A 24,493-nucleotide genomic window follows, 5' to 3' on the forward strand; every position below is an offset into this window, starting at 1 on the left:
CGAGGCTTTCCCCCAGCGGTTATATAATACGGATTGAAGAACAAGGATTGCATTTTCTTTTCTGAGCAGGCATTAGATTGTCGGTTCCCTAGTGTTTGTTTCTTGTTAATACCAGTAAAAAAGGTGGTGTCATCCTAAAATTGGAACGGTTTATTAAAGCATAGTGTCTGTCATCTCAGACCTCGCAGGAGTCGTACAATGGAATATCACTGTAAATACGTGGAGGAGACTTAGATGAATTGGAACGTAGGCTTTTAGTTTTCATGAAGCTATGAATAAAAATTTGTAAATTTACTCTTGATCTAATGTACATTTTTATGTAGCCATTAAATTCTCTATTTAATCTATCAGTTTCTCACTGTAAATGTTTTTACTCTCAGTTGAATGCTGGGCACAGTTTGTAATGTATGTACACAAAGGTGTTTTTTTCTATCAACGTTGACTTTTTTGCACATTTTGGAAATATTTAATTTGTACACTGATTTAATACTCTGACCAATTGTTGATGGGTGTATGAGAATCACGTGTGTGTGCAATGTACTACTGTCTGGATGTATGGGGGTTTTTTATTACTTTTGAGATGTTGCTACCAGTAACTGCATTGCTGTTGCTGCTTTACATGGAATATCTTGTGTATAAAAAAAGATAAAAACAATTAAAAAATTAGCCTATGGTTATCTTGGTTGAGGAACTCAGGAGTTGAGCATTGCTTACTAGTTCCGTTTGTCTAACAACCTTCCAAGCTTAACAAGCAAACAAAAACCCCTTGTAATTCTGTGTATGCATTGAATGTGTGTGTGTATATATATCTCCCAGTAATCTTATTCCACAATTTCATTTCTACATTTTTATGAACTTGTTTTTTAAGGGTACTATGTTTAGTTAGAATAATTAAATATATAAGAGCTTTGAGAGATGATTTACTAGATAAATATATTTTCAGCTGGCTGATGTTCAAAATATTTTTTTAATTTTTGTTTTTAACCATTCGAAATGTATTTGTATTTCCAAAATCAGACACGAATTGTACTTAGAAATATATTAAAACACTCTGTAGGGACAACAGTGTGATTTCTCTTTTACGAATTTTGTACTTTAGAACAATGCGGAATGTCAGTCTCGTACCTGAATTTCCCATTGGCTTTTTTTTTTTTTTTTTTTTTTAAATTTCAAATGTGCTTTGCGGAAGCCTGTGCTTTTAATTATTCTTTTCGTAGAAGACCAGTGTCTCTGCCGCGGCCCGTTCTCTTTCCCCGCTGGTACGTGGCCGTTTCGGGGTCACCGAGGCCCCGCTCCCCTGCCCGCCCGCGCGTCCCCCCGCGCCGGGGGCGGCCCCGGGAACATAAAACCGACGGCGCTCGGCGTGGGCCGCCCGCTCCGTGCCGCCTCCCCTCCCGCGCGGCGGAAGTGACGCGCCGGCCGGGCGCTGGCGTGCGGCGGGCGCTGCGCGGCGGCCATGGGCAGGAAGGAGCGGGGTGAGCGGCCCGGGGCGGGGAGCGGCCCGGCGGCGCGGGGCCGGGGCCGGGGCCGGGGCCGAGCGGGGCGGGGAGGCCCGCTCTGGGGTGCCGCGGGCCCGGGTGGCGGCCGTGCCGCCTCGTCACAGCTCCGGCTTTGCTCCCAGATAAGAAGAAGTCCAAGAAGCGCCATTACGACGACGACGAAGACGATGAAGACGAAGCTCCCGGCAAGGAGTCGCAGGAGGCGGTGCCGTCCGCGGCGGGGAAGCAGGTGGAGGACAGCGGCACCAAAGTGGACGAGTACGGGGCGAAGGACTACAGGCAGCAGATGCCCCTGAAGGCCGACCACTCCTCGCGTCCCCTCTGGGTGGTACGTGCGGCCGGGCGCCCCCAGGGCGGCCGCGGGGCCTCGCTGCGCCCCGCCTCGGGCCGCCGCTTCCCCGGGGGGTCGGAGAACGAGCCTCCTTGCAGCGCTAGCGGTTCCTGGAAACTGCGGTTTGTCATAGAGCAGAACGCGCTGCAGGCCCGGGCAGGTGACCGGGCTGCTGTAAGTCTGTCCCTTGTCGGTAGGGTTTGTAAGGGACACTGACGGGGACGCGTTTGCGGGGTTTCCCCCCCGTAAAGAAGCCGGCGCCGTGCCGCAGAGCGTCCAGCAAAGCCGGCTCCCTTCTCCTGAATCAAGCGGGGACACCAAGGAAAAGGGTTGTGCGTGTGCGGGTGGCGGGAGCGCGCTCCTGGGGTTGGCCTTGGCACCTCGCTCAGGGCGAGAGTTGCTGTGGTTCTGGTGGGGTGGGCGGGCGCGGTGCCTGCAGCGCCCGTGCGGGGACGCTCGGGCTGTCAGCAGCGTGAGGCCGCCCGAGGCGAGGCCGCCAGCCCCGGCCTGGGGGCCTCTCGCAAAGCCCAGGTGAATTGCTCCCATCCCAGCGGCCTCCTCGCAAGTCCCCTCTCAGTCGGGCGTCCCTTGCTGTGGGTGTGCCGTTGACTGGACAGGGCAGTGGAGCACCTGAAGCTAGGTGTTTCTGGGAGGGAGGGAGGGAGAATGGCTTGTGGAAGTGACTGCGTTGGCTAATGGCACAAGTGGGATCTGTAGTTGCAGTGACACAGGAACGGGGCTTGTATGTTGGAATGAAACAGCCTTAAGGCAGGCGGGTCCCATCTTCTGTAACTGGTAGTGTTTGTTTTCTCTGCCCTGAAAGGGACGTCAATAAACCTGTCCAAGGTTTGGCCAGTGGTACAAGCATGTAGAGGAGAGGTGGTTGCTCTGCCAGTGTCAGCAGGGCACCTGTTAGTGAATGCTGTGACACACAAGTGCCATCTTTCCTCCTCTGTTTGTTCTGTGTAAAATGAGTGAGGAGTTTTGTTTTGTTTCAGGGAAATAGGCCTGGAAGCTTGCCTCTGCTCGAGCAATTTACTTAGCATTAAAAAAGAAAAAATACCTTAACATGTCAGTCTGGAAAAGCTAATCGATCTGGGTGTGGTTTATTCTGAGTGCCATAGAAGGGACACGGACAAATCAATGTCTGGACCCTTTCAGAAGACAAAAGTTGTATGTTCCTGTGTCTCCTTTTTCTTGTAACTTCGTTGTTAGGGCAAACGCTCTTTTTGAAACCCTATGATGCATTAGTACCTAAATAGTGGTCGGTCTGTCTCTATATCATAATGGCTGCTTTATAGGAAGTTCCTGAGTCTGTTCCACTAACGCTATTGTGCCTTCAGCATTTCTTTTTATTTCTATAGGCTCCTGATGGCCATATTTTTCTGGAAGCCTTTTCTCCAGTTTATAAATACGCACAGGATTTTTTGGTTGCCATTGCTGAGCCTGTGTGCAGACCAACCCACGTTCACGAGTACAAGCTGACTGCTTACTCACTGTATGCTGCTGTTAGTGTTGGCTTACAAACAAGCGACATCACAGAGTATTTACAAAAACTGAGCAAGACTGGTGTCCCAGATGGAATAATTCAGTTTATCAAGGTAGGACTATTTTATTGGCATTGGGAATATATCTGCTGCTACTGGTGAAATCCTTTCCTGCTGCCTCTGCTTAATTGATTTACTTCTTTTAATCTTTTATTGTTTTTACTGTCTTACTCTATTCTGTCACTGTTTCAAGAGAGCAGAGGCTTTATCTTATTTTTTGTCTTTTTCTATAGTATATTGCTGCACACATACTATTTTCACAAAATATCCTGTGTGGGGTTTATACCTTTTTAAAAAAAAAAAGTGTACCCAAGCGTCCGTGTGCACACTTTCAGCCAGTAGGAATTGTACGTGGGGAAAGTTACCTCAGATGTGCTCTGGAAGAAGACTATGAATGTGAGAAATAGTCTGGAATAGCCGGGCACTATAAAACATAGCCTGCCTTATCCTGCAAGTATGTTCTTGCAGTCTAGGAAGCAGATTGAAATTAGGTCTGAAAACTGAATATCTGTGACTGATTTCCTGCGTAAGATGATGTGTGCATCTTCTGAAAATACCTTTCCAGGTTTGTTCCGTAAGCATAACAACATTGCAAGTAAATGTTTTATGATACCATGCTTCCCCACAAAGACCTAAACTGCATTGCAGCATTTGGTCCCAAACGTAGCATCGCTCTTTTGCGTATTCCTAACGACTGCTCTTGTTCGTTTGTAGCTGTGTACTGTCAGCTATGGGAAGGTGAAGCTGGTGCTGAAACATAACAGGTAAGCGGCTTCTTCCTTAACTAGTGTGGCAGAGGAAGTCCTCCAAATGCACAGCTGTGCGTAAGTGAGTGCTCTCACCACCTGTTGAGTCTTACAGCTCCCAGCTGAGCTGGAGCTGTAGCGTCTGTCAATACAAGATCACTTTTTCAATTGTTGAAAGTATTTGATACGTTAGTCAATGAATTCAGTTTGGCTGTCTTGAGCTACTACTGGTTGTCATTGCATTTTTAAAAGCAGGTTGCGAATTTGATATTCTAGTTTGTTTCTTTATTGCTTGGACTTGCAATATATCCTTAAGCTTTTCAGATAATTGTTTCATTCATTCCTTCCTAATTTATATGAGCCTGGTTAGACAGGTTTTTCTACAGCTGTCCTTCAGTCTTCTGTATTCTGACTTGTCCGTTATTCAGGAAGGATAGGCAAATCCATTGGCAAGAGGTGTGTGCTTGTTGCTGGGTTGAATCTGATTTGTTTTAAACCTAGAAGGTAATGTTGGAAGGGACCTTGAGAGGTCAGCTAGTTTAGAGCTGACCAGTTTTATCTAAATCTGTGATTCTGCGATAGCGAGAGGGAGGGGAAGGAGACAGCAGAAACCTGAAGCCTATGTCTGTACCTTCCCTGTGCTTTCTCTTTCTCCTTTTATTTCTTTTGCAAAGTTCTCTGTTGTCTGACAGCCACAGATAAGCCCTGGGACTATCATCTAATGCTCTGCTTGTGCTGCTGCTTTTTTGAACCTGCTGCTTTGGGTAGAACTAACACTAGTATTACTAGCAGGTTTTTGTTCTCTTCCTAGGTGTTTCTGAGAAAAAGACTTCTCCCATGTCGCTTAAGACTGAAGTCTCTCTTGGCTCATATTTTAACTGTGATCTCCAACCAGCATCATTATTGATGAATCTCCAGGGAGAGAAACAATTTCAGGATGCACTAATGTAAATTTCTAGATGGTCTGTGTTTTGAAGGTCTTGGATTTTTGTCTTTTGGGCTTTTTTGATCCTGGTGGCAGGACTTTAAAACACCGCGTCCAGTGTTTTCACAGACTCATCTCAGTTCAGTCTCAAAAAAATTGACTTGTGTCACATGTCACAAATAAGACATGTATGTGAGAGCTCTTTCTAGGCAGTTCTGCTGGAGTTTTCCCACTCGTGTTATGTCAGAGAACATTTGAGCAAGATGGGTAACTGCAAAGTACATGATGCTTTTGGTATGAGGCATCTTTTAAAAGTTTTGATTGCCATAATTTCTTTATTTTTAAATTATCACTGCTAAGATTGGATACTTGAGAGTGCATCTGGGATAGCTATATATTTAAGCATCTATGCCACTCTTCCTGTAAGTTACTCAGTTGATTAGTTCATAAAAATGTTCTTCTTTGTTCTTTAATTTTAGATATTTTGTGGAAAGTACCCACCCTGATGTCATTCAGCAGCTTCTGCAAGACCATGTAATTAGAGACTGTCGCCTGAGAAATGCTGAGGGTGAAGAAACAGAGCTCATTACAGAGACATTCACAAGTAAATCAGCGGTATGTTTGGGCATGTTTTAAAATGATTGAATTAACAGTAGATAAACTGTTGAGTAGTTTGGAGTGGTTATTGTTTGTTTGTTGTATCAGTGGTTGCTTTCGGTTCTGTCAGCAATGATCTGTGCCTCCTCAATGAGCCCAAATTGGGGGGGTCAGAGCGTGTCTCTAATGAAACCCTTGGTGAAAATTCCTGTCCATCTATTTCAGATTTCCAAATCCAGTGAAGGTGGCTTTGGTCCGTCAACGTCACAGGGAGCAGATGCTCAGAATAAGCTGGATGTCCCAGCTGACTTATTTGAGTTTTATGAACAGATGGACAAAGATGAGGAGGAGGAGGAGGAAACACAGACAGTGTCTTTTGAAGTCAAGCAGGTAAGAGTATTTTAGTCTCTGTATTTGTACCTTTGGGGAATGTGCCCAGGACTTGCAAATAAGCATGAGAACTTAATGTGAAGTAGTGTGGCTCTTTGTTTGATAGGGGAGATCACTGGAAGTCATTAACATTTCTTTCCTTCTACCTTCCAAAATCTTAGAGTCTTCGTCTTCTGTACAGAGGGCGGCAGACTGGGTATGGTTCCTTCCCTGCCCGCAACGCATAGTGCTCACAGGCCAGAGAAAGGCTCCAGAGACTAAGGGAGGTTCCCGTCACGTGCGGCTTAGTGTTGCTTTGTGCAAGACAAGTGAGAATTCAGTGGAGGGCAAATCTGCTGTGGGTTTCAGAGCTGCTTTTTCTGCCTCCCCCCCCCCCCCCCCCCTTTTTTTTCCTGTTTTGCTTTGTGATTCATGTTTGTAGAAGGACCTCTTGATGGTTCTGATTTCATAGCTTGAGAAGGGTAGCTGGAGGTTGGAGCACAGTCCTGGCTTAACCTTCAGAGAGCTTTTGTAGAATTTCTCAAGTTGTTTTTGGACTTGGTGATTCTAATAATGCCTTACTGGGCAAAACAGGAATTTTTAAAAAAGATAACTTAGTAGGTATTTTGTTTATTTTAAAAAACCCAAACCAAACCAACAACCTCTTGTTGATTGAATCAACCTGTCATGTGGTGGAATAACTGCATTACCAGGGTATGGCGATTTTCCAGATAACAGATGTGCAGCTGTGATGGGTTCTTCTGTGTAACACACAGAACCTTTTGTGTCTGTTACTGAGCTCTTTGTTGCAGGACTTCAGGGTGTAGTTTAGTCACTGCCGGATAAACAACACATCTGAGATTAATGCGTCATGTTCTTCATCTGTCTAAATAGCCCTCTCTAATATCAACTGTTACTTAAAATGTTTGAGGGGAGCAGGGGTGATCACGAATAAAGTTTTTGGAATAAACTTTAACTCTTGCAGACTTCATAAGCATAAAAAATAAATGTAACTTCACATGGTACTATATAATCTGGTTGGTTGTAAAAAAAAAAAAAGAATTAATTCAGATGTGGAGAATTTACCATCTGAAGATTGTTTCCTCTTCAGGAGATGATTGAAGAACTTCAGAAGCGTTGTATCCATTTGGAGTACCCCTTGCTGGCAGAATATGATTTCAGAAATGATTCCGTGAATCCCGATATTAATATAGATCTGAAACCTACAGCTGTCCTCAGGCCCTATCAAGAGAAAAGCCTAAGGAAGATGTTTGGAAATGGGCGAGCCAGATCTGGTGTTATTGTCTTGCCATGTGGTAAGTTTCTGGGTTGGTATTTAGGGCTTCTGTTCTTTATTCACCCGTAATAAAGTAACTTCCAAATATGACAGCTGCCTAGATTTCGAACAGTAGTAGGGACTGTTCTAGGTACCAATATGCAGGGTTCTGTTGGTTTTTAGCAAGTGGGTGGCGAGGCTGTGGTGAGGGAGAGCCCAGTTTATGGATCTGTCAGGCATCTGCTTAACAGTGCTGTCGGTATCCCTGTAGTGACTGAAGAACTGATTTGTGGTTGTGGTAGCTTCAGATTACCGTTCGTGTTTTCGCTGTTCCCTCTAGGTCAGCTCTGCTGATCTCCAGTGAAATGTAAAGCTGCTGGCATTGGGATCATTTGTTCCTTGGTGGGGAATAGGGAGACTGGGGGGAACTGGGAATACAAATATGGCATAAGGCAGGTGCAAGGAAGAAGAGAGCTTGTGTGCACAAGTTCTGGGCAGGGGAGCTCGAGAAAGAAATGAGGAATGTGGAGATTGGGACAACCTATGGGAAGCAATGGAAAAAGGAGAGAAGAGTAGACTGCATGCCAGTGCCCTTGGTATTGGGGGTGGAGGAGGCACATGGGAGATACGGTGAGGGCCTGAGAGAGTGTGTAAGGGATGCTGGAAGAAGTGTGAAGGAGGAATGGAAAGATTTAAGGACTTGCTGTGTGGGGGAACAAACATAGCTGGTGGGGGCAGTGGGATAGATCACCTCTAGGGGAAGCTTTCTGTAGCCACCTGGAATTTAACATGCTTTTGAAATTAAGAAAGCATTAAAATGATTGCTTATAATTGGCAAAGCCATTGTCTACAATTATTTTCTTGAGAAAATACAGTTACATGTCCAGTAGACAATCCAGCTGTTTTTTTAGAAGTGAATACTCCATTTTTTTAAGACTATTATAGTAAAGAAACAACGAAGAATTTGCCCTTACATGATTTCATATCCTCTCACAGTTTTCCTGTTTTCCTTTGCTCTTTTTTTTTTTAATCCTCCTACTCAGTGATATCTGAGAGATGACTAATGAATGTCACTCTTCTTCCCCTGCAGGTGCTGGCAAGTCTCTAGTTGGAGTGACAGCTGCGTGTACTGTCCGCAAGCGGTGCCTGGTTCTTGGTAATTCTGCAGTGTCTGTAGAGCAGTGGAAAGCCCAATTCAAGATGTGGTCCACCATCGATGACAGTCAGATATGTCGGTTCACTTCTGATGCCAAAGACAAGCCCATTGGCTGCTCTATTGCTATCAGCACATATTCCATGTTGGGACACACGACGAAAAGATCCTGGGAAGCAGAGAGAGTAATGGAGTGGCTTAAAAGTCAAGAGTGGGGCCTTATGATACTTGATGAAGTACATACTATCCCTGGTAAGGAAATGGTGTGCAAACCTTTCATGTTACATACACCGTTAATGTTACTCTGCTCTTTAAGAAGTGGTGTTTTTTTGCTGTCTTTCTCATGATTAATATAGTGAGTAAACCCGTGGCTTAGGGTTTTGAGACAAGTAAACTGCCTTGTTCTACTTTCTTTTTTTCTTCCCCCCCCCGATACAGCAGAGTTTAGCTGACCATTGGTTTTCTGAAACCTGTCAAATTAGACACTGTGTTTTCTATAATGGCAGCGTAAAATACAAGTGCCTTCTGCGTAGGTTGATAAAGTGCTCTTAAGATACCTGAATTACATTTGTATAATTTTGCTGTAGACAAATTTGAACAGGAGAGGAGTTCATCTGCCTTCTGTTCTTTTGAGATGTAGTGGCACTGTAAGCTAGCTTTTAATATCTGTTTCTACTCAATAAAATATGAGTAACCATAGTGATTACTGTCCAGAAATAGCCGTTGTATTTGAAATTACTATGTAATTGAGATCTATACTATTGGAAAGCAATAATGTAGTGTTAAAGTGACTGTGGAATAATCCTGGCTAAAAATACCACCCAGGATTCTGTTAGCTGCTCTACCTTGTTCTCATGATTTCATTTGAATATAATTTGGTGTCTACAGAAATGATGGATTTCAGAAGTAGACCTTAATGATTAACTGCCATGTTATCAAAATAGCATGTTGCTGCCACCATTCTTTCACTCTTGTTCTTTCTTGATTTCATAAAAATTAAGGTATAGAATATCCTCTGTGGTCTCTAGCAATACTAAAGATGAGTAATTCTGCCATATACTAGAAGTCCTGAATGTGGCAGTCAGCCAAGAGTCCTTGTGTCATAGTTCCTTCTATGAAATACTATATGACCTAAAACAACCCATGTAACATCTGAATGTATTAATTTTCTCTCAGGAAATGGGAAATAATAAAGATGCCAGAAGGTTTACTGGGATTTTCAGAGTACACTGAAGATGTAAACTAAGGCTGCAATCAGTGTGAAGTTTTGCTGTAACACAGATTTGTTAGAAGTGTATGTGAAATGGGGTAAAATTCCCCAATGCTGTGCTTGTTTTGTGTTCAGGAGTTGATGAAAGTGTTTTTTTAAGTTGCAGTATTTGTCTTCTAAATCCATTCAGGAAAGTAAACAGAAAATTTGTCTTGCATTTTTTAGCAAAAATGTTCAGACGTGTGCTCACTATTGTACAAGCTCATTGTAAACTGGGGCTAACTGCTACCCTGGTCAGAGAAGATGATAAAATTGTTGACCTGAACTTCCTGATCGGACCAAAGCTCTATGAAGCCAACTGGATGGAGCTGCAGAACAGTGGCTACATTGCTAAAGTCCAGTGTGCTGAGGTGATGCTCCGCTTTTTGGTACTACTAGTGTTTATTTAGTATGCTCGTAACTTTTTTTTTTTTTAAGGAAGATATATAAAATTGTAAGTATTTAACTGGGAAAAACAGATGCCCTTATGACTTTTCATTTACTTTGTAGCTTAGGCAAAGCTGTCACTGGTCAATATGAACATGTGGCAAATCCAGTAGCCACATGTTCTTCAGAGTGACTTCAGCACTCTTTCTCTTTGCAGGGATTGTGGTGCTTGATCGGCTGTCTCCAAGTCAGCATTCGGAAATGTGAACAGTGGTTGCAATATTGTAGACCTAGTTCGATGCAGTTGACATCCGTGCTGTCTGACTTGACTTCGTATCTTAAACTCAGTTCTCTGTGGTAGCGTAACATTGTGTTACGAAGAGCGTAACATCAGGTGGTATGCTGGAAGCTGCTTTTTAGAGACTTCAACTGGTAGACAGCCTGTAGTTGTTTGAGGAAGGTTCTTGTAACTCTTAAAACAAGGAAGGATAATATAAAGTTTAAAAAACGTAAGAAAACACCTGCTTATTTCAAGCCTGAATGTATAAGGGTGAAAACTGAAAACATAGGACTGGATCTTACGATTTGTTTCCAATATAGTGGTGTGACCTCTGCTCTTTCCAGCATATAGATGAGAGAAAAATCTGGTATCAGAGAAGGGGAAACCTTTCACACAAGCACATTAGAATGTTAAAGTAACCTTTCTGGGTCAGACTAAAGGTCTAACTTAATATATTGTCTCTGATAATTGTCAAGGAAGATACTTAGGGAAGAGTGTAAAACCAGGGCAAACATATCTGTTACTTCTGCTGATATTTCTCCAAGCCTTCCATCATTTATGAGCTATATGTGGTTTCTGTGTAACCATCAGTGGGTTTCTTTTTCATAAACTTGTCCGGACTCCCATTGAATGGAAGTAAAGTTTTAGTAGCTACAACATGCTGTGGTAGCGTTTCATAACTGAACTGTCTCTTGGGTTTTTCCTGGGTTTGTTTTGCTTGCCTTTTCTGGTGGTGGTGGTGGTGGTGGTGGTGGTGGTGGTGTGTGTGTGGGTTTTTGTGTTGGTGTTTTGTTGGTTGTTGTTGGTTTGTTTGTTTTTTTTTTAAACCTGTCTTGCTAGTTTCATGCAATTCTTCCTAGCTCTGGTACTGACATAAAAGATGCAGCTGCAGGTCAGCTGTTATCCTTTTGAACTTTGTGCAGACTGGAGGTTGTAGAAGGAAAAAAACCGCACAACTATTTTTAAGTAATAGAATGCAAGTGAAGAGCATCTAGAAAATAACTAGGTTGAAGGGAGAGTAACCAGTCTGCAAATTCGAATTTGACTGTTTAGGCACTTTGGTTAATTCTGCCTTGGGAGCATGGTTCTTCTCAGTCCCTGAACTGCCCTTTAGACATTTAAAAGTGAAGCATGGGCTACCTTTGTTCTGAATGATGTGAAAATTCTGCAAGTTTATGTTCTTTAGGCCAATGTTTTGAAATAACATTTGTTGGGACTACCAAAAGCAAAGAATCAAAAAAAGCAATGTTGATGGCAATAAATAACAAGTCTCATCCATGCACAACTGCGTTGCATATTTGTTTGGATTTTCTTGATGTGTTGTTGAGAAGTAGCATCTTTAATCAACTTGGCTTATTCCCCATAGCCAAGAAAGATGTCTGGTTTGCTCTTTAAGTGCGGTTCTTTCCAGGTGGCAAGAGAGGGCAGTGCTGCTCTCTGATAAGGCAGGTCATGGTCATTGCAGGTACTACTCTTTCACTGCTCTAAAAGAGAACAAGCAGCACAGTTAAAAAAAGTTAAAAGAAGTTTAAAAAAGAGAACAAGCCTGTTGTTTAACTATATTTTCAGAGTTTTGTAATTTACAAATAATCGCTTTCCCAGCTGCCATACTAAGTTTTTGGCTTGGAGTGTACGTCTTGCAAAATGTAAAAACAAAAAGATCTTTGGGGTGAGAAGTAGATTTTATCCATTTCCAAATCCAGAAGAGAGTGCAAGTACAAATCGAAATATATTCAATTTGCCATGTAGTCAGAGGCATTGAACAATAGATGAATTATTTTACTACAATGAAATGTTCAGTATTCATATCTCATTCTCACTTTGAAATATTCTCTTCTGATTTAGGAATTTTAAATCTTTCATATAGACAGCATACAATAATAACAGTGCCTATTCAGTGCATAAATTTATTGTTAATGTAGTCAAGGGATGAAAAAAGCCTCCTCTAGCATTTAACTCACTGGAAAAAATGTTTTGAAGCAAAAAAGTAATTCTTAACAGTACAGAACAATTGAGGTTGTTTAAATAAACTCCTGTAAATTGTCATAACTTCCTTAGCTGAACAATGGTTATGAAAGAGGCTTTTCTTTGCAGTGTTCTGTTAATTTGTACTGTGCAATGAATATGCGGGAATAACCCATGTACAGCAGAATGAATGTCTTCTAAATTATATGCACTATAGGTAGTGTCATTGCATTGGCATAAACTTTTAAACTTCGTAATTTCTTTGATTTTCATGCTACAGTAGAAAAAATATCTCAGTAAGCCTAGACTTGTGCAGTACTGTGATATGTATTTACATAATAAAATAATTGCTTAGGGAAACCTATTGAAAACATCTAATCAGTCCTACTGTTTTGAAAGTTGGAGACTCAATAGCTGTTAAAATAAAGGTCACTCCTTTGTGGATATATGAAAAAAGATTGGTAAATTTGTTCCGTAATGAAGACTAAATGTGTCTCTGAGCTTTCAGAATATGGATGAAAATTAATTTTTATGGAAAAAGCTTTGACTGCTGTGACAGGGCGATTACACAGACAGTTCATTCCCTTAATTATTGCTCTGTAAAAAGTAGTAGCATTCAGTAAAATTATTAAGTATGAAACATAAAGGAAATATCTTCCAGTTCTGTTCCAATCCTGCTGCCTATTTCTGTCGTGGATCTTGCTGCCAAAGCATTTTGGAAGGCCAGAATATTAATGAGGTTAAACAGAGTTTGGCAGTGCTGGAGACTACACCAACCGGTAGCTTTCAGTTTAGTACAGAAATTACTGTGTTAAAATTTGTGGCCTGTGCTTTACAGAAAGTTATATGCATTATCATCCCCCCCGATATCTTCAATTCCCATGGGAATAAAGTAAATAAATAACGGAGGGTTACTTTCTGTGTGCATGTGTGTGTGTTTTTTAATTCTAGGTTTGGTGCCCAATGTCACCTGAATTTTATAGAGAATACGTAGCTATCAAAACAAAGAAACGGATACTGTTGTACACCATGAACCCAAATAAATTCAGAGCCTGCCAGTTCCTGATTAAGTTTCATGAGCGACGGAATGATAAAATCATCGTATTTGCTGACAATGTGTTTGCACTGAAGGAGTATGCAATCAGACTTGGGAAGTAAGTGTTCACAACCAGCAATGGCACTATTGTTTTCCTCCTTCCTGGAAAATTGCCTTGTAATCTCGCAGCTTTCAGTAGTCTTTAGATATTTCTGGTAATACTTTGATTTAACTCCAATCCTCCTGTAGAAAAAGGAGCTCGGGAGGGTATTTTTTTGGATGAATTTTATTGGCACTGCAACATTATTTCGGTGTAGAACTGTTTGAAAAGAATCTCTGTTTAGCACTTGCCTCAGAGGAGTTTCCATCCAAGATTTCTGTGAAAGACCGTTATTTCTCCATCCATTTTATTATTATTAAAAGCCAGTGGAAAAATGAGGGGCTTTTAAAAATATCACTAGAACTATTTCTTTAACAGACAGTAGCTTCCCCTGTCTCTCTGAGACAAAGGTTTTCAAATATACACTCTCTGGATCTTTCAGGATCTTTTGGGACCCAGGGCATTCCTCTTCAGGTTCTCAAACGGTCTTAACCTTGTTTAATAAACTTAAGACAAACTGTTTGGGGATCTGTGCTGTACCAATGCACTGCCTAGAACTACTGTAATCGTTTAGTAAATGAAAGGATATTGCTCCCATGAGTTCCTCAGCTGCCTTAAATGACTCTAACGTGAGTGGAGTTACAGAAGGTTGTACAAATAGAGTTTAATGAGGGGTTAGCATCAGTGTGTTTGTAGGGTTTGGGGAGGGATGATCAGGGAGAGTGTTTGCCAGGATCAGGCATAGAGCAATTATTGGGGAAAATAAGCATAGAAGCTGGCCTCATCCTTTCTTTGACGAGCCCAAATAACGCCTTGCTTGCTGGGAGCTGTGGGACATTTTGACTGCGTATGATTTCATGTCTAGGAATTTCAGCAGTACTTCTTAGCAAAACTACAAACAAGCCTTACACTTTCCAAAATTCATGATCAGTTTTGACTGTAGCTTAACAGCCGTGTTGTGCTGGCTTGCTATGACATCAAATAGTAAGCAGAGCTAACGGTGCTAGATGAATTCCAACACCTGTGGTCTCTTTCATCATTTTTTTTTAATCTGTCTGGACAGAGATTAGCTGTAATGATGCCTCTGGAATGTCTCTAGCAGTGTTCAGTGCACCACAGAAAAAGCCTTTAGCAAAGGCGATGCTGGGAGGGGGTGCTTGCTAAGTAGCACAACAGTTGTTAAGTGGGGTAGATGCTGAAGAAATATTAGGTGCTTACTTTTCGTGTTCTTGAGTGAATTCTCCATTCCTTGCATCATTTGTGGAGCTCCAGGTTATACGGCTGTCGGTGTTAGAAAGAAAGGAGGTTTGCAGTGCTGGATAAAGGTGAGGGAGTCTTTATTTTAACGAGAGAATTTTCTATCGTAGTTTCCTGTGAGCATGCTGAAACAAAGGGAGCTGTTGGTTTGGGTGAGGCAGGAATTACATGTGTAAGGAGGAGAGAGCAGCCCAGCGGGTACGGCAGCAGTGGCCGAGGCTGTCTGCCCGGCCTGTGCCGGCCCAGCAGGAAGGGCAGTTCCCACTGCACTTCTCATGATCTGATTCAAGCACGTAGGGTGGGTGGGCTCCCGGATGGAGGGAGAGATGGCCATCGTCTGGCTGTCCCTGCCGGCTCCTCCCTTATCCCCCCTTTCCCTTGGTACTGGCAGAGAAAGACCATGCACATGACAGGAATTATTTTGACTATAATTTTTGGGACTACAGAATTCAAATTTGCTTAGCCAGCTTTTACTCTGTCATGAGTCTGTCATCCAGTGTCATATAGCTCATGTGCTGACTGTTTTGTACTGGTGTTATTAATATGTTTAAATCACTGTTTCTGAAGGACTGTGCCTCTATGGTTTTGACAGTTATGTCAACTAATGGGAGAGGGACCTATCTTTGCAAATCCCTCAAATGTCTTTTTGCAGTGAGGAAAAGGAGTCATTTAAAAAAAAAAAAAAGGTTAATCTAGCATTAGAAGTTCTAGGTTCAGGAAGGTACTCAGATATGTGTTGATGAATCATTGTCAAGTAGGATCTAGGGGGATTAAAATGGAGGATTGATAGCCAGGCGTTCTAAGTTATTATGTTCTTAATAACAAATGTGTTTGAACCCCTTCCTGGTAGCTTTAAGAAACAGAAGGCTCACAAATGCTTTAGTTTCAGTTTAAATCTTCTATTTAAGTTTTGTTGGGGATTAAAATCACAATTTAAATATTAAATGAAATTTCAAATAAGGCTTAAAATATTACTGAATGCTACTAATTGAATAGTAACAGTATTGTTTCAGAGCTGAATCATTTGCCACTTTCATTTTTTAGCTGTGTTTTTCTAAAAATCTAGTTAAATACGCTAAACAGAAGAATTAGATTAGAGGTGACTAGGATTGTTTGGTAAAAGAAAAACTAGAATAAAGTTTGTAGTAAAGAAAGCAAGGGGAGCCAATGCAGAGGAATTAGTTGAATATTAGTCTCCTATAAGAATAGGAGACCTTAGTACTGTGCACTGAATGTTTATGTTCAGCTACCAGCCATGTATGTGCAATATTAAAAGTTAAATGAAACATCTGAAGTTGGTTCCTTGTGTTAGAAATAATGTATGGAAGTGTGAACAAAATAGAAATTGTAGAACTTGATTCCTGGTATTTGGAGATGCTTGTTAACGAGCATTTGGAAGAGTAGCGCAACAGATGAAAAAGGAGTGGCTATGCACTCCTGCATGCCTCTCATTTTTTATGTGGGCTTTGCCGTTTCTAGCTGCCTCTTTTTTTTTTTTTAAATCTGCTTAGGCAGGAAGGAAACAGCCAGACTCTAGAGAGAATCCTGGAAAATTCATAGTAGCCCGAGTTACTCATGAAGTCTGTGGGTGACTGAGAGTTTGTGTGAGCCTTCTGGATTGAGATATTAAATGTTCCAGGTGATTCATCGTCAAACGTTAGAAACCTTAGGTGAAATGCCACTGTGAGCTGCTTGTGGCCATGGAATGTTTGGGACCTTGTTCTCATTTCAGTAGGTCCAGAAGGTATTAGGAGGGGCAAGAGGTTAGATTCAAAAGCAAAAATAATTTTCCCAGAACAACATCCAGCAGCCAGTTTGTGACACTCAGCATATCATTGATAGAGAATTTTCAAGTGTTTAAATAGGAAGCAAAGGTTGCAGCTGTCAGTGTGCTAACTCAGTAGATTTGAGGGAAAAAATCTCTTATTTTAACAGCTGTCTTCAGTCTTTCATGTGGGCTTAGCAAATGTATTCAGTCTGTTGATATACAGCTTTATTGGTGCACGTAATTGCAAAACATTTATAACTGTCAGAATGTTTCTGGCAGACTGGGTTGCTGCAGAGGGTTCCACAAACGACTGGGTAGCTGCCATAAAGAGCCAGACAAGCTAAAAGTAAACTGTAAGCTGTACCAAAACCTGTTTTGTTTTTATATCAGTTCAAATGTGTACTGCGCTCCCTGCCATGGTATCTTCGTACCTCATAAGAAATGATTGAGAAATCTTGAATTGATTGAATTTGCATATGTTCTGCTGTTTGCAGACCCTATATATATGGTCCTACTGCACAAGGAGAAAGAATGCAAATTCTACAAAACTTCAAGCACAATCCAAAAATCAACACTATTTTCATTTCCAAGGTAAGTGGGGACATTGTCCTTGTACCTATCTTCAGAGTGAACTTTATTTAAGAGTTATACATGCGTGTTGTGTATTTGACATCTTTGTATCGCAGCTCACAAAGGTGTACTTTGTATTAAGTCTTTGTTGATGATATATGGAAATAAGATACTGCTCAGAGGCTGCTTCTCTGTTATAGGTAGGTGACACATCCTTCGATCTGCCAGAAGCCAATGTTCTGATTCAGATTTCGTCCCATGGTGGGTCTCGAAGACAGGAGGCTCAAAGACTAGGACGAGTGCTGAGAGCCAAAAAAGGTAAATGAGGTGGTTGTTGGGCTCTGGGCCTTGGATCATAGTATCATAGAACTGCAGAGAAACTGGATGTTCATGATGCTTCTTTACATTGTCCTTGGATTATGTTTTAGTCAAAGAGAATATGCTTATATATCAGTGAATGAAAATGAAGCAGTTTCTGGGTCAGTAAAGCTTTGTGTTGGGAAAACTTCCAAAGGACAAAAAAAACTGAAGGAAAATTAACTTTTTCTTCTTTGGTGGTTCTTTCACTTTTTCATTCCTTGATAATTTCCTCAACATGAAATAATTTTTTAAAAAATCATAGTATTACTCTAAAAAGCAAATCTCTAGTAAGCACATTTTTGATACTGCAGATTACTTTCTTTTAAAAATGGGATTTGGTTTCCAACTAGTTGTGTTTTTGCAAAACATAACCAAGGAGCTTTTTGTTTAGAAAAATGCTTCTTAAAACACTTTCTACTTGCACTTAAGATCTGCATACACTTTTTTAATGTGCAGTTTGTGCTTGTTACAGCTGAGGCTTTGTTTGAAAATGCATACAAAACTCATCTTAGTGAATTAACAAAGTCTTAGTGAAACCTTGGGTTTTAAAAGAGATCCCAATGCTGTTTGAGTAATAGATATTAAGGACTAAGTTTAAAAAAATAAATTATGCACAGCCTGGTATATCCTGGGCTTCAAATAGCCCTATGAATTCTTAGCTAAATATCTTTGTCTCGCCTTTTTTAATGCAAAACCACTGCAAACTCTGGTTTACATTGATAAAACTTTTCTGTTGTCTTTTTCTATTGAACTTTTTTGACGTGTATTGCAATCCTTGGTCTTGACTTTTTGCTTCTTCTTTACATAATAGACTTAAAAATAATTTTATCTTTTACCTTGCCTAGCATAATAAAGAAGCAGGTTCTTCTCAGAGCACCAGTGTAGTTGTGTTAGTCTACATTTCCTTATCCGTTTTTTCCTTTTCACCCATTCTCAAGAACAAGAGTAGGAATTTCCATGCTGTGTACTTTGTCAATCAGTTTATGTAAGGTCAGGTGGCAGATAAACTTTGCAAATTGTTTTTGTGGAGAGACAACTTATTTAGACACCTGTTTTCAGTATTCAGTCCTTTTCTGTTCTTTGTTGCAGTGTTGCAAATGGAACTAATCACTCAGTGTCTTTGTCTCCTAGGCATGGTTGCAGAGGAATACAATGCCTTTTTTTATTCTCTTGTATCCCAAGACACTCAGGAAATGGCGTATTCAACGAAGCGACAACGGTTTCTTGTAGATCAAGGTTATAGCTTCAAGGTGACTTGTCCTTCTATTTATTATACTTGTGGTCTAAGAATATAACTTTCATATTCTTTCATGTTAGTGTTAGGTCAAATACTTGAGAATTCCGGTCGTGGAATGTATTATCGAAGGTTTTGCTTTCAAGCAAGAACTGTTCCAGTATTGTTTTATCATCTGTATTACTGTGAGGGTAGATACAAGTAGCTTAGTACAGCTTCTAGAAAGGTAACTTCAAACCAAGCACCCACTGGGCAGTGAAGCAGAACATTACTTGTATGGTTGGTTTATATTTATGCTGTTCAGTTGTCCATCTGTGCAGGCCTCCTATTATACATTATCATACAGGTTGTGCGTAAAGCATTGTTGATAGGTGTTCATGTCGTAGTGGCCAGCAGCAATTCAGAAAACTTCCAAAACATCACAAGTCACAAATAACTTCCAAAGAACCCCAGTCTCAGACCAATATTTCACTGTAGGGAGAAAATCTTTTTGCTTCTGGCTAAAGACAGCATACAACAGGCAGGATTCATCTGTGCTACATTCATAGATCTGACTCCGGGAATCATAAAGTTAGGTGTCTGAAGTGTCTAACAACCCATTCCAAAACAAATACCTTTCAGGGATCTTTGTCCGCACACTAATCTTGTGCACCATTTCCCCAGTGCTGTCCAAAGCCTGCAGTGGTACACAAAATCAGTCAGGATGCAGACGTGTTGATATGGTGGCTCTGTGTTAGCAGAAGCTATTCTGGCTAATGGAGGTCTTCAGACTGTGCTTATTTAGCTTCCACGAACAGTTTGACCTTCCTCTTGTAATTTTCTCTGCATGGAATGAAGTGTATCACCAAAATCACTGGGTTGAATGTTAATTGATTAAGAAACGACAGAATTTACTGCAGGAAAAGACTGTTACTGCAGAGTAGAAATCTTCCTACCTACAACTAAAACATACTCCTCAAAATAGAGAACATTTTTCAGTGTTGACAATGTAACAGAGCCATGACTTGCAAGTCAGAAGTTTCCACTAAAGTCCCTTTTGTAAAGGACTGAATGCTTTCTCATTTCTCCAGACATACTTGAAAATCGATCACCCCTTGTACTTCAGTTTATTATGTACCTCTATATGTCGTCTTCTTCCAAATATAAAATCTCATTCCACTAAAGCTCCTCTATTTTATAGATTTCACAGTGTATCTCATTTCTTCTAATCCACGGGCTGCCCGCTATGCTCATCTATTGGGTTGTTAAAGGCAACAGAGTGTCATAATAGCTCTTGCTTTTAGGTAAACTATTCCTTTACAAAACTGGAGTTTACTGCTCTGATTAGAAGCCTTCCCAATAAGAAACATTGCTGAGAAGAATAAAAGATAAGGCTCCCATATCTGCCTTTAGGAAGCAAGCTCAAGCATATGGTGTTGACAGAACCATGCAAGGATTGCACGTAGTGCAAGGGCAAGCAGCCTCTGCTGGATTGCACTTGAGCCTCGCTATTTAAGAACTGTTCCTCATGAGGCATACATGCAGTACGGGACATCCCTATGGGTAAAACCTCTCTGAACTGCAGCTATGCTGAAGTAAATAATTGCTGTGTAATCAGTGGCCCATTAAAGAGAGCTTTAAGGGGGTCCTTACACAGAAACAGACATGTCACAGTCTTTAGATAAAAACCTTGTTTTGCTTTGTAGTGAATGCATTTTGACAAAATTATAGATCAGTACTAAGCTGCAACTAATTACAGCAAATGCATCTATGTAGCTATAGCCAAGAAGATTAGAGAAAACCCTTTACTTATATTTGAATGCCTTGGATTTTAGAACTAAGAAAGAGGCTAAAATAGAGGGATTTTGTTTTGCAAGGGAGACCTAGTCCTAGGACCTTTGGTGTAATACGGGAGAAAAAGCAGTGCAAGTGGCAGCTGAGTATCTGGAGCAACATTTTAGCTGGCCAGTACTGGAATGTTCTTTATTTGCAGTTTAGGAACAACATGTTAGAATACCTATTTTCTTCTCTTTGCCAAACTTTGAGCCTTGGTCATAGCTGGCATCAAAGAATAATAGGACTGGAAGAAACTTCCAAGAAACCATTTATTGTGTTTCTTCATTCCAAGCCAGGATCAACTATGTGTATGTCATTCCCAGCAGATCTTATTCTTCCAAATAGGGAGACTCTACCTCATCTTTAGGTTATTATTTCAGTGCTGATGTCCTCTCCTTCAGAATATTTTTTTCCTAAATTACTAAAAATCCATTACTCCTTTAAAAGGGTAACAGTTTTAACTTTTTTCCTAGGACTTACTTTCTTCTCGCCATCTCTCAATAGCTCCATTCTCTGCCTTTCATCAAAAAGAGGACTGGAATAATAATATTTTTTTGCTAAATCACATATTTTGTCTTTGTTTCTTAAATAGGAGCCTTGTCATCACAATTTGCTGCTTGGAGTTTACTGCTAGTGGGTTTTTTTGGTTAGTTAACCATAGGTTAGTTATTTACTGTATTGTGTTTTTATTTAGAGGCTGAATGTAGGATATGTTAAATTTTAAACCAATAGCAGAAGAACTCACTGTATCAAAGAATTGGGGATAACTTTAAACTTAGCATCTGTTGAACAGCTTAAAAAAATGATGATGCAGTGGGAATTCTTTAATTTTGAGATGATCATAGCACATGCCCTTCTAAATAAACAAGAAGGGGGACCATAGTGTTGCTTTAGCCAAATAGTAGGACAGGTTGCTTCCCTGAATGGATTCTTAAAGCTAGGACATTTCTCAGAAAGACATCCTTTTTTGAATTAGAAATTGCCATTGACAGCAGCCTACAACACTGGTTATTCATTCTAGTGTTTCACTACTCTGTTTTTCAAAAACAGTACTTTGAGTCTAATGTGGATTTGTTTTACCTTAAGCTGTATTTATATTTTTTTTATCAGTCTTTGTGATCAGATCCAGCCCAGATTACTGAGGTAATTAGTTTCTAATTGTATTGACTCAAGAGAGAAGCTGAAAAAGGAAGATGGGGAGGGGAAACACTACGTATTCAAGGGAAAAGGCTGAATTAGAATGTCTTTCTCAAAACCTCTTCAAGTTGGAAACATAGTGGGAAAACTGAGATTCTCATGTATAAACATATGTTTACCAGAATGCATTTAACTGCAGGAAGAATTCTTGTGAAATTTTCAAAATACCTCTAATGAAGAAAGCAAGCTGCCTATTGCAAAGCTTTATAACAGAAGCTTGAGAGCTTTTCAGCTCTTCAGAAGAGGAGGTTTTTCAGCTAACGGAGTATATGGCACTATATTGCCGGTAGGTGGCATGTGCCCTGCATCCATGGTTATCAAATGAGTTACTAAGAATTTCAAGGAGAAGAAACATAACAGCTAAGTTATCTTGTGTCTAAGTACACAAACGTTGAAAGAGCCCTTTTGCTCTGCTGCTGATGCTTTGTTGCAGGTTGCTGCAGTGTCTCTCAACAACTGATCGTACGTCTCAATGTTAGGGGTTTTTTTCCCATATTCCTCAATGTTTATTGCTAAAATTCTCAGTGTCTGGAAAGCTAGTGGATTATTTTTGTTAAATAAAAAGTACTGGTTCTTAAACTAGACAAATCTAGAGCCCACAGCATGAAGCTAACCTTGCAGTAAGTTGAATATACATCTGAGCTATATGTGCTTTGGTCAGGTTCTTGGTCAAGCCGGTATGAACAGTATTTGGCTGACATCCTCTGTCCAGAGCTTTTCTTTTTTCTTTTCTTTTTTTCCCCAAAGGTTTGTATTTTGCATTTCCAGCTAGAATATAACAAAGGATGCGTGTGTGTGTATGTATGTACACCACTTAGCAAGATTTTGTATGTATCTGTGCTATCTGTAGTGTTAAGCTGTTCAGACCATTAGTAAAAGTTGAAGGCAGTTCCAACAGGATATGGAATCAGAAATCCTTGTCTTGGTTTTGAATAGCTAGCACTGAGGAGGAAGAGCCCTCACCTTGTACTGTGCTCTGTTTCTTAGGTAATAACAAAGCTTGCAGGCATGGAAGAAGAAGAACTTTCATTTTCATCCAAAGAAGAACAGCAGCAGCTTCTCCAGAAAGTCCTGCAAGCATCTGACCTGGATGCTGAGGAGGAAGTAGTTGCTGGAGAATATGGTTCAAAGTCAGCTCAGGTAATGAAGAATGCTTTGAAAACGATGACCACAAATGTGACACAACTGGACCATTTCATTTTAATTGTAAATGTGATGCCATCATTGATGCGCTAGTGTCTTTGTGAAACATTGGAGAACAGATTTATTTTTTTAAGATGCATTAGCACTTAGCTACTTGAGTAATTCACTTGTTGGGCACTAGAAAGAAGTTAGACATGGAATTCATGTCCTTCTCCATCATATTTGAGGGAGAAGATGACATATCTATTGTTACAGATTTTGAAGTAGATCTTCTGTCACAAGCAATGATAATATTTTAAAACATGTTTAAGATACACATGTGTCACAGCACATACTCTTTTGTGGTGGCACTGTGCTCCTTGAATCGTGCCCTAATTTCCTCGTGCTCAGAGGGCAGAAGCAGAAGGACCACTAACTTTGAAGGCTTTGTGGCATTAAAGTCATGAAATGAACAGTACTGCCCAGTAGCCAGTGGGCATCAGTAGGTTAGAGTTGGTCTATCTAATCACACACTAAGCATGTATTTTTTCTCCCCTTACTTGCAGGTGTCACGTCGTACGGGCACAATGAGCTCTATGTCAGGAGCAGATGATACGGTTTACATGGAATACCACTCTTCACGGAGTAAGGCATCTTCAAATAAACACATCCATCCACTATTTAAACGCTTCCGGAAATGATGTCCTTCATGTGTGCATTTTGTTAAAACTGTGGATCCATGTACTTGTTTCCATAACTAAAAATATGGAGTTGAAATTTCTGACAGGTCCTTTAAAAGACTTTTTTTATATGCATCTATATAGCCACATATTTACTTAGCAATATATATGCTTTCATGGGTGAATGTGAAAGGAAAAAACGAACTAAATCTTACCACAGGAAAGATACTATCCAGTGACTGGATCCTGGTTATACCTGTCTGGTTTTCAGGGTAATTAATAGAATTTATTTTTATCAGCTGAAGACCCTTTTTCAGAAGAATTCTGGAAAGGTTTTGTAAATTAAGTTTGTACTGATGTTTGAAATATTATTTATCTGATAATTGTGTCTGCTCAACAAAATACTGTTTTTTAAAATGCTTAAATAAAAATCATTCATTAGGCTGAACAAATCCTGATAGGAGCACATTACATAGTATTTTTAAACTGGGAGCTAATTTATACTTAACCTGTCTTAACATTCTAACAGATTGTTTGGAAATATTTTGAATTTTGAAGACAAGGAGAAAGAGGGACTCTGTCTCCAAAGTAAACTCAAGGAAACCGTTAGTAAATACAAACAAATTCTGTGCTCCATTTTCCTCATTTTTCTTGCTACTGTTGAGAAGTTGCTGAAATAAAAGCTGTTTCCCTTGTCATTTATATTCTATTTATTAACCATGCAATAAAACCATCGTAACTGCTAAACCATGCAGTGTCACTGCAGAAGTTGTTATTGAATCAGAAAGTGTGTTGACTTGTCATAAGGTGAGTTGGAAGCAGAGGTGTGAAGGAAAGATTCCTGAGTTTGGGGCGTTTTTCATAACGAAGACTGCAGGACTTTTCTAGAAAATTTGAGGAGAGGTGGGGGTGGTTTGTGGCAGAACAGCATTTTTTAAATAACATCTGCTTAATATTGTAACAGTTCTGCTACTTGGTATTGTATTATGAAGTGGGTTTTTTGCTGAGAGCTTGTGGAGCTTTAGGAACA

The 24,493-nt window shown here is 40.4% G+C and overlaps 1 protein-coding gene across 1 annotated transcript; it reads left to right on the plus strand.

The window, feature by feature from the left end:
* The first annotated feature begins 1,646 nt into the window (after positions 1–1,646).
* ERCC3 (ERCC excision repair 3, TFIIH core complex helicase subunit) lies at positions 1,647–24,213 on the plus strand. The gene is made up of 14 exons (XM_050899826.1): positions 1,647–1,827; positions 3,195–3,431; positions 4,092–4,141; positions 5,528–5,663; positions 5,871–6,035; positions 7,126–7,330; positions 8,381–8,695; positions 9,879–10,063; positions 13,276–13,478; positions 16,980–17,076; positions 17,256–17,373; positions 18,547–18,665; positions 22,649–22,801; positions 23,350–24,213. The coding sequence occupies exons 1-14, from the start codon at positions 1,786–1,788 to the stop codon at positions 23,482–23,484; spliced, it is 2,160 nt and encodes a 719-aa protein (XP_050755783.1). The 5' UTR covers positions 1,647–1,785; the 3' UTR covers positions 23,485–24,213.
* Positions 24,214–24,493: the final 280 nt, after the last annotated feature.

Source organism: Gymnogyps californianus, chromosome 7 (genome assembly GCF_018139145.2).
Source record: "Gymnogyps californianus isolate 813 chromosome 7, ASM1813914v2, whole genome shotgun sequence".
NCBI lineage: Eukaryota > Metazoa > Chordata > Aves > Accipitriformes > Cathartidae > Gymnogyps > Gymnogyps californianus.

Excerpts from the sequence above, each read along its gene's own strand:
- ERCC3 (XM_050899826.1), top strand. The coding sequence starts at position 1,786 with ATGCCCCTGAAGGCCGACCACTCCTCGCGTCCCCTCTGGGTG. Across the intron at positions 6,036-7,125 it reads TGTCTTTTGAAGTCAAGCAG|GAGATGATTGAAGAACTTCA; the intron begins GTAAGAGTATTT and ends TTTCCTCTTCAG. Across the intron at positions 7,331-8,380 it reads TGTTATTGTCTTGCCATGTG|GTGCTGGCAAGTCTCTAGTT; the intron begins GTAAGTTTCTGG and ends CTTCCCCTGCAG.